The following is a 10360-nucleotide window of genomic DNA, read 5'->3' as shown; positions in this document are numbered from 1 at the left end:
GAACCTTAAGTGCAGCAGAAATTTTTTTGTAACCTTGGCCAGATCTGTGCCTTGCCACAATTCTGTCTCTGAGCTCTTCAGGCAGTTCCTTTGACCTCATGATTCTCATTTGCTCTGACATGCACTGTGAGCTGTAAGGTCTTATATAGACAGGTGTGTGGCTTTCCTAATCAAGTCCAATCAGTATAATCAAACACAGCTGGACTCAAATGAAGGTGTAGAACCATCTCAAGGATGATCAGAAGAAATAGACAGCACCTGAGTTAAATATGAGTGTCACGGCAAAGGGTCTGAATACTTATGACCATGTGATATTTCAGTTTTTCTTTTTTAATAAATTTGCAAAAATTTCTACATTTCTGTTTTTTTCTGTCAAGATGGGGTGCTGAGTGTACATTACTGAGAAATAAAATGAACTTTTTTGATTTTTGGAAAATGGCTGCAATGAAACAAAGAGTGAAAAATTTAAAGGGGTCTGAATACTTTCCGTACCCACTGTATGTATATTTTGGGATATTAACAAAGCTCCGCCGTGTAGAAATAAGTGAACACACTGACGAGGAGTTACAACAGGCACTTTAGATTCAGAAAAAAAGACAATTAAATGACTAAATGTCAAAGGAAAAAGTGAACATTTTGGTCATTCAGACCATCGTCAGCACAATTTACACTCCATTTAACGGACAGCTGTCCTTCCTGGACTCATCCACTAGTAGGGCACGATCAAACAGGCAATGGTGTCTGGTTAAATATACAAACACTATGTACTATATATAAGCATACATGTGCCTGAACATGCCAAGCAAGTACATACATACAGTATGTGCATATACACTTATGTACAAGGGGAAACAGCTAGCCTTGCTCTTTCCACAGGTGGCCGTCTCTTCCTATTTGCACCTCTAAAGTGCACTACAAAGTGCAAAAAGAAAGGTTGTGTTTTAACGGAAAGCTATATTGTGCCGGACTGCATACAGACAGTGAAGTTAGTAGTAGTACAGACTAAAATAATATGGATAATGATAATTAGTAATTTTAATGATAATAATAATAAAAAAAATAAGACTAGTAATATATATTGGAGCAAAGGGTGTCGAGCAGGAATATAGTAGAGGCAGGCGACATGTAACAACTGATCCAGACTCCACAGCTCCAAAGCCATATTATTTACTGGACAAATATGAGAAAAGTATCAATACTGCTATGTCAATCTAACTCTCAGCAAAAAAAAGCATATTTCTCAAAATGTCAAACCACTGCTTTAAACAGAATTACACAAGACAGAAACATCTGATGACTAGAAGTCATTCAGCGACGCAGCTGGCTACCACGTGTTCCTGGCAGACAGATGCAGTTTTCACAGTAAAACAATGTTAAAAAGAACGAATATGTTGACATGTCCTGCTACTTCCACTTGAAGAGAATTTTAAATATTACTGTTAGGGAAATATTAGGTAGAAGCAGCCAATTGCCTTCTTGCATGCAAAGTAGATTTCTTATTTTTCCTTTTTGCACCTATTAAAAGCTTGGGCTATAATAATCTAAAAAAATCTGTCACTTATAGATCTGTGTTATCACCAGTAATCAAGTTTGGCAAGGCAGAATTCAGTTTTAGCACTAAATGGTCTCATCACCCCTGCTAGAATCAGCTATCCCTTAAATACTAATGGCATTGTTTTTGAACATGGAAAATGTGAAAATTAGATTTCACAGCAGTTAGAAGTTACGGAATACTATTTGCATTGTAATAACGTGTTCCAAATGATCAATCTTTTTTAAAAAACATGTGGTTTTGTAATTAGTGTTTTTGAGCCCTGAATTACCCACAGGGAGATTGCAGATTGAGGGACACAATGAAGCGCACTATGGCCAAGATAGTCAGATTCATGATGCTGGCAACGCCGAAGAAGAACCCCACCAGGCCGTAATATGTACAGGTAGCATCTCCTCCCAGCCAGCGGTGGCTCCAGGCAGAGGCCACAGCCAGGGGGTACATGGTAACAGCTGCTCCCAGGTCTGTCACTGCCAGATTCACGCTCAGCAGCTCTGGCGGTTTCATCTTTGATGACCTTTTAACCGCCATGATGATGACCAGCAGGTTTCCCACGATGGAGAAAACAGCTGAGACAAACAGGAGAAAGAGACAGAGAGGGAGGAAACGGAGGATACTTGTTGAGTGACCGATGATGTGAAAACTATGTGAATGGAGATCTAACCTGTAAACAGCAGCTATGCAAAGTGTATTTAAGGCATTGGTTGCATTATTGCAGCTCCAGAAGCCCAGTTTACTGTTTATGTTCTGAGACATTTGCTGTGCATGAAAAAGTACATGGTTTAAATTGAGGAAGGGAAAAGACGGGCAAGAACATAAGCCTCTGAGCTAACAGGACACATTATCAGTTCACTGCACAAACTGCCTGATTTATGGTGTACTCCTGTTTTCTTTGTTGTTAGTGTTAACTCATTCATGTTTCTGTTGGGTAATGCTGTAGGGAAAACCTCAAAGAACAAATTACAGAACAACAAACAACACCACTTTAGAAAAGTCTGTTACACTGTTACCACAGTTATATCTTCATTATTTATCCCCATGGGGCAAGCTGCTGACATGCCTGTGGAAGGCAAGGGACACTCTATAATTAAGATTGAGTTTCTCACCAGTCCTTTGTTTGCTTTGAACAGTCCTTAACTTGATGCATCCAAAATAAAACAGCTTGTGCTCCTTCTGAAGTGCCACACAGGCCAAACACAGAATGAACACTCATGAACCGAACATAATCATGCGCGTAATGTAGCAGGGGTGAGTGAAAGTGTACTGAATGGATGGAAGTTGGAGAGGTTGCCTATGAGCCACACAGTCATTTTATAGCAAAGAAGCCCCAGAACAGAGGTTATAGGGTTGCCTAAAGACCCAAACTCTACCTACTAGCAGCCTGCAAAACACTAAGCCAACCAACCAAAACATACAGTAATCAGAGCCAGAATATTTTAACATCCAACTGTGTAAATTAAGGCTGTTTTTTGACCAAACCAGAGTTGGGTTGGTGATTGTTGGAACAGTGGAAAGACTGACCACACCGGTTTTGGTGAGTTTTATTTAGTTTGTTGAGTTTGAAAGAATTGTGTTTTACGATAAGTTAACATGACTATCGGTGCGATGAAAGAGAGTAACTTGAATTCAGAGGGTGTGTGGTTGTATTTTTCTGTTTGATAAGGAATATGAGTAAGAATATTTTCTTTCTTTCTCTGCATTTTGTGAGTTTATTTTGTGTATTAGATGCTAAGAGAGCTTGTGTAATAACTGTAATGTAGTAACTCTAACATGTTAATTAACATTTGTAAAATGGCTGTAGAAGAAAGCATTTTATGGATATGGACAAAACCAAGTCACAATGAGGTAGGTACCTGTGCCCTGGAACGGCTTTAGATGCTTAAAATTTTGAAGGTTTCTAATAGCAAAAGCTGTAGTGGATGCCAATTTGTCTTATGTATTATGGAAAGTAAACCACAGCTTTTTTTCCCGAAAGACAGATAAAAGAAATGCTTTGTGAGAGATGGCAGTGAGTCACAGAAGCTAATGGAACAGAGGCTAACCTGGACCAGACATTAGGATGTTAGATCTCTATTTAATGGACAGATACAAGACACAAGGTAGATTTATTTGTCACATTACAACAGGTTGTAAAGTGTAATTGAGTTTGTACCTCCCTTCTGCTATGCAGCAGACAATAAACAGTCATTTTAAAGGACTTATAAAAATGTTAAACAGAAATAAACTATCATCACTGGAGCAGTGCTGAGGATAAATTTGAGTTTAAGAGTCTGATAGCTTGGGGGAAAAAGCTGCTCTGCAGTCTGGTGGTGCGGCAGCAGAAACTTCTATATCTCTTCCCTTAAGGCAGCAGGGCGAACAGGCTGTGGCTGGGGTGGATACTCTCCTTTAGTATCCTTTGGGCTCTGCATAAGCACCTCACCTCAACGACATCACCAATGCTTGGGAGATGGGTAACAATGACCTTCTGAGCGGTTTCAATCACCCACTGCAGAGCCCTCCAGTCCTGGGCCATACACATCCCTTGTCTGTGATGATTCCCAGGAACTGTTCACCTGCGCCACCTAAGCACCACTGATGTAGACAGGAGTGTATGTCTTTATCTCCTTTTTCCTAAAATCAACAATCAGATCCTTGTTTTTGCTGACGTTGAGCAAAGGCTGTTCTCTGTACACCACTCTGCAAGATCAATTTCCTCCCGATACAAAGTCTCATCATTGTTTGAAATCCGTCCGATGATGGTGCCGTCGTCCTCAAACTTCACAACTGAGTTCTCTTCATGTCAGGGGATGCAGTCGTGGGTGTACAGCGTGAACAGGAGGGGGCTGAGCACACAGGCCTGGGGGGCTCCGGTGTTGAGCACTAGAGTGGAGGAGGTGAGTCTTCCAATCCGAACTGACTGGGGTCTGTTTGTGATGAAGTCCAATTTCCAGTTGCTGAGTGTTGTATTTAAATCCAGAGTGCTGAGTTTGCTGATCAGTTTCATGGGGGGATTGTGTTGAATGCTGAGCTGAAATCCACAAACAGCATTCTGATGTAGGTGTTGTTTTTCTCAAGGTGTGTGAGGGCTGAGTGGAGGGCAGTGGAGATGGCATCCTCTGTGGATCTGTTGGTTCTGAAAGCAAACTGGTGAGGATCCAGGCTGGTTGGGATGTTGTTCATTATTTGCTGAAGAACCAGCTTCTCAAAACATGTAGCCCGAAACAGCCTCAGCATACTCAACAACATCTGTGATCTGATCGTTGGTGGCCACCTCTGAAAACAGACCAGTCAGTACCGTTGAAGCAGTCCTGTAGTGCTTCCATGGCCCCTTACGGGAAGACCCTCACCTGCTTCATAGAGGGCTTTCAAATCATAAGTGCATCGTAATTCTTTTCTGACACCTCCAACAAAACAGGACAAATTAATTTGCCAATGGAAATGCCTCTAAATTTAGTGTAATATAATAAGTGTATTATACTGTGTAGTATACTTTTGTTAATTTATATGTAGCTTTATTCATTAGCTTCAACAGTTTGGTTTGCCTGATATCAGACAGAATTGTCAACCCACTAGAGACGAACGTATCCACCCAAATGTAATGTAATTTTAAGTAGACACTGATGCGTAGCCATGGCAACACTGGTTTCAGTGGGATTTTAACAGTGGAGCGAAGCAAAATAAAAACAAACTAATTACATTGTTGAACTAACGTACACAGGAAGGTTACAGTTGCATAATAGCAAGATTGCATGGAGGATTTTTATAGGTACTTTCATCTCAGTCAACAGGACCATGTAGACTATGCTTTTAACACTAGACATTTACATTTTCTTCAGTTGTTTTCCCCAAAGCGATAAACCAACTGGGATATCGTGGCCTAGGGACCAGACAAATCTGTGAGCTCGCATTTTATTTGCTCTGGCAGATGCATCTGGTCCCCCTCCGATTCAAACGGATTTCCATCTGCCCTGAATCTCAACCGTTTATCTAAGATGGAGCAGGTTTGATATGATGACAGTACAAAAATGCGCAACCTTATTGGCTGTTGAGGCATTTGAGGCACAGTGTGACAATGCTTGACAACTGCATTAGTCATGTCTGTGGTTTCACTGATAGGCTAATCGTTGGTCCACCTGTGGCGCTCACTGGATCTCGACGCTTTTTAGATTATTTTAATAATCTAATAGATGCCAAACGTGTCAAAACATTGAAACTTCACCTGCAGAGCTTGAGGCTTATCACTTGCAATTATAAATAGAGCTCAATCTTTGTTACCAAGCTTGATGATGAACCAGTTCAGCTACCTGTTTCGAGAGGTACTGATAATTTCTGAGCATCGTGATCTGTACAGCAACATCTTGTTCCTGACTGTCACCCTCTTGTTGACATGGTAACTTATCTTGTTGACTTTTCCATTGAAAAATTGTTCTAGGGTATCCTACTAGGTAGAGATTCACTCAGGGGGGTAGTGGGCAAACTGCAATTTCAATTAAACAGGCTTTAAATATCATTAGCCCCTCATTTGTGTTGCTTAGGGTTTAACATATAGACCTTAGCAGCTTTCACACAGCTGCTATTTCATGTAACAATTAAGCAAGTCCCACCTTGGAGACACTATCACTAGATTTGCAAAGTTTACATCCAAGTGGCAAATTTATCTCTATTTACTGATAACGCAAGCCATCTTAACTTAAAAGCTCAAGTTTAAATGCATTTTTCTGCACCCCAATATGGAGACAGACTCCTTCAGCATGTAATCTTCTTTGCTCTATCTACCTTCCTAAAACTAACTCTAAACCCTACAGGATCAGCTGTGGAAGTACTTAAGCACAAAGCCCAGTGACCCAATCAGGTTCCAGCTCACTGATAATCACCTTCATGAAAGTGCAGCCAAACCAATTTCTCTTACCACTGACTGCACAAAGCCAAAAAAGAATCAATGGGAACATCTCAAGTGAGCCTCACTGCTAGGTCTTTTAAGGAAAATGGCTCTTGGACAGTTAATGAGCACTATCTCACAGAGGAGTACAGGGATGCTGAACTAAAAAAGCCCAGCAACAATGTAAAAGAAGGCTATGAAATATACATATACACACACATAAATATATATATATATTAAAGAAGGCTATGAAATATATATATAAATATATATATATGGCTATGAAATACATAGTTGCTTTAGCAATGCCAATAGAACCCTATTGAATTGAACTGATAGATAGATGAGGCAGATAATGATGCTTTCTCTGTCCTTCTGACAATCCTCAATAATGGTCTAATGGTACAATATTGACTAGAAAGGGATTACATGAGACATGGGTTGAATGGAGCAGTGGTTCCAAGGAGATTGACAAGTAGATATATGTTGGTTATGCACAGAGAGATCAATAGATGTTATGCATATTGCCTACACCTGTGAACCTCACACACACATACATAATAAATATCCACTAAAACTAGTTGGTGATGACTCTTTAAAGCTGTTAATATCAGCAAGCTTAACACCATGTAGCTCCCACTGTTTCTGAACACCCAAGCCATATTTGATGACCATATAAGGATGATGATGAATGGCCAAAAGATACCAATGGAACCTTAAACATTTATTTCTATGTATAGTCATATTGATGTGTACTTTGGCAGCACGCATTAGAAGTTCCATTAAGAAATTAAGCTTTAAATTGGGGTACACAAACAAGTTGTGCTAATTTTAGATAGTTAGTTAGATAGTATTATTTTCACAGGTGGCATGTTGGTGCAGTGGTCAGCACTGTCGCCTCACAGCAAGAAGGTTGTGGGTTCGTTGCAGGCCTTTCTGTGGAGTTTGCATGTTCTCCCTGTGTCTGCATGGGTTCTTTCTGGCTTCCTCCCACCATCCAAAGACGTGCAGAGTCGTTTAATTTGTGTCTAAGTTGTCCTTGAGTGTGTAACTGGTTGTTTGTCTATATGCGGCCCTGCGATGGACTGGCGACATGTCCAGGCTGTACCCTGTCTTTCGCCCAATGTCAGCTGGAATTGGCTCCAACCTTTGTCATGTCTGTTACCCCAGTGATCCCTCTTCATGTCTGTCTCTGTTTTCCCCTGCTCTCTCTCTGCCTACCTGTGTCTCGTTAGCCTCATGTCTGTCACCTGTGTTAGTCCCTGTGTATATATACCTGGTGTTTCTGTCTTGTCTTTGTTGTTACCCAGTGCTGCAGTATGTTCTCTTGTTGTTTTGCCTCACTCGTCGTGTCTCCCTGCTCATTTTGGATTTCTGTTGGACAACCTTTGTTTTTGGACTCTGTCAATCAGCCGCTCAGTCTGTAAGTGTGCTTGTCTTTTGTTGCCTTAAATAAATCACTGAACTGCACCTGCTAGCCTTCGTGTCCTACGTTTGGGTCCTCCAACCTGCTCAACCCTGCCTTCACCACAAAACCGTGACACCAGCCCCCTCTGACCCTGTACACAGGACAAGTGGTTGACAATGATGGATATTATTTTGACATATTTTAGGGTGAGCCTTAGTTTTTTACAAAGTGAAAAATGGTCTCCTCAACAATACTTCTCATACAGTCCCTAAAATGTCTGTTTTAGAGCAAGTCTTGAACATAATTCGTGTCTGTTTGTGATTAGTTTCTTTATTCAGTGTAATTGGTGCAAACCATCTGAGAAAAGGCTTGCCTCATGATGACCTGAATCAAAGCAGTCATATTAGAGCTGAGATCCCACTTTATTTCAGTGTTAACGGTAGACTAAATGCTGTACATTCATCCTACAATGGGTGCAGCTAATTGAAAGGAGATGATGTATGTAATGAATGTAACCCACCTTTCCTTTATCCACTCCTGGCATCCAGGTTCTTGAATGGTACAAGAAACAAATCAGGTTATAATAAGGCATGTCTTCACCTCCCATGTCACTTTGACTTTTGCTATTTATTTCTTTTACTCTGTGTGTGCATAAAATTTTACTTTTTTCTATGTTCACATAATCACTCATGTATAACGTGTGATATTATGTTAAGTTAAATCAATTTACTTGGATGTCACTGAACCATTCAGTTTGCAGCCAATAATCCCCAATACCAGTTTCCTTGATTATCAGGGTGACAAATGAGTTAATGATATCAGAAAGACCGTCTTTGGCAAAACCTATGAAGTGTGAACTTACTAGTGTAATGCTTGTCTCAGTAATCATCAATACTATGAAATACTGAGAATATATTTGAAAACATTTAAATTTGTCATTTTCTATTTATACAGTATAAATGCCACCAAAATCACTTATCCTTCTGTCAATATGCTCAGTAGCTCCATCTTTCTGTCTCTGCTTGTTAAAAAGATTTACTGTCTTATGATAAAGTTCCAGACTGTTATCATACATTGACTTTCACTAAACTTAATCATTACCACTATGCCTAACACCATTCTTTGTTGAAAACTAAGTCTCAACATTTAAAGTGTGGTGTAAACTGTCCCCCACATAGTGATTAATGGAAGAATGCGTCCCTCAAGAATGAGGTGCTCAGCTTTAAATTTATATAGATTCAGGCAACATGACATCTCTCCTATCCTGAAAGTTTTAGTTGAGGGAGAAAACTAGAAATCCCTAGACAGCAGAGACTTCTCTCAGCTTGGCCAGGTTTTTTTCTATAAAGAGAAGTTTACCCATCTCACCGTCAGCCTATTCTCATACTCCATGAGTGCAGTCCAATATACACAAGTGTTAGCCAACTGTGCAACTGATTATGGGGAGAAAAAGTGTCCTTTTATTGTATTTTCGAGGAATCAAATCATGGGATGAAACGATTTCAATATTTTACTCATAACTTAGCCAAGCACGGATGCAAAGCCGCGAGCGTTAGACAGCGACTTTTGACTTACCTATAACCAGCAGATAACATCCTGTGCCGATGTCCAGCGCTGGTGACAAAGTGGAGGTGTAGATGTCCATTTGAACTGTGATCTTAGCATAGAAGGATGAAAAGAATAACAGAAAACCCCGTTTTTTATGGGATGGAGACAAATGTGCCGCAGTTGATGCGTTCCGGTATCAGATCCATCTCTTAAGTAGTAGGCGGCAGCAGGTTCTCAGGGCGCAGCGCAGTGGCGGAAATCGCGGGGGGGTCAGGACCCCCCTCCCAAAAAAAAATAAATAATAAAATGATATATACTTAAAATAATTTTGTAAGTAGTAAAACAATAAAAAACGCAAATAGGACAATAAACGTGTGTTCTAAGTTTAGAAACATTTTGGGTCCCCCCCCCTCCCTTGGCTCACAGTGGTTTGGTCCACTGCCTGCTTACCCCCCAAGGGGGTAAGCCAGAGATCGAACAGTGAAGCTGACCAAAGCCTGCATGGAGGGTTCCATGTAGGCCAAAAATGACGTCAAAACCCTGTGACAGCCAGTCTCGCATGAGAGAACCATATTGCTTAGATTATAAACTCTTGGCAATCTAAAAAAAACTATTCAGCCATCAGTGACGCTGCATTGGTGTTTGTCAGGTGAGCCTTGTAGGTGGGCTGATTAAATAAATGATTTGACTCAGACAAACACACTGAGCCATGAAACCTTATGTTGGCGCAGCTATTAGAATTACAGTATTTCTGCCGTTGCTCTACGTCATTAAACCACGGTTCTGCTGCGCAATCATGCGCAGTAAGGCTGGCAGGTCTTTTTATTCACTTTTTTTTTTATTCACGTTTTTTTATTTTTATAGTTTTCCTCTTTAATACAGATGATGGTGAGTCATTAAATTAATCATGACAAAAAATATGATAACCAATGTATTTTTCCATGAGTCCGCTGTCTATTGTAGCTTGTTTGGTCACTAGAGTGAAGAAGGC

General features: G+C 40.4%; 1 protein-coding gene across 1 annotated transcript in view; it reads right to left on the bottom strand.

Annotated features, from left to right (window-relative positions):
- The window catches only part of opn8b (opsin 8, group member b), a 12878-nt gene extending 3412 nt beyond the window's left edge, over window positions 1–9466 (bottom strand). The window contains exons 1-2 of the mRNA XM_046061122.1: window positions 9397–9466; window positions 1828–2121 (exon numbers count right to left, since the gene is read on the bottom strand). Coding sequence (XP_045917078.1) covers window positions 1828–2121; window positions 9397–9466 — 364 coding nt within the window. The remainder of the gene's footprint in view (window positions 1–1827; window positions 2122–9396) is intronic.
- Between the last annotated feature and the right edge of the window lie 894 nt (window positions 9467–10360).

The sequence above is a fragment of the Micropterus dolomieu genome, linkage group LG10, assembly GCF_021292245.1.
Source record: "Micropterus dolomieu isolate WLL.071019.BEF.003 ecotype Adirondacks linkage group LG10, ASM2129224v1, whole genome shotgun sequence".
NCBI lineage: Eukaryota > Metazoa > Chordata > Actinopteri > Centrarchiformes > Centrarchidae > Micropterus > Micropterus dolomieu.
The sequence above is the reverse complement of the archived record's forward strand: the minus strand, read 5'-3'. Positions and strand labels throughout refer to the sequence as shown.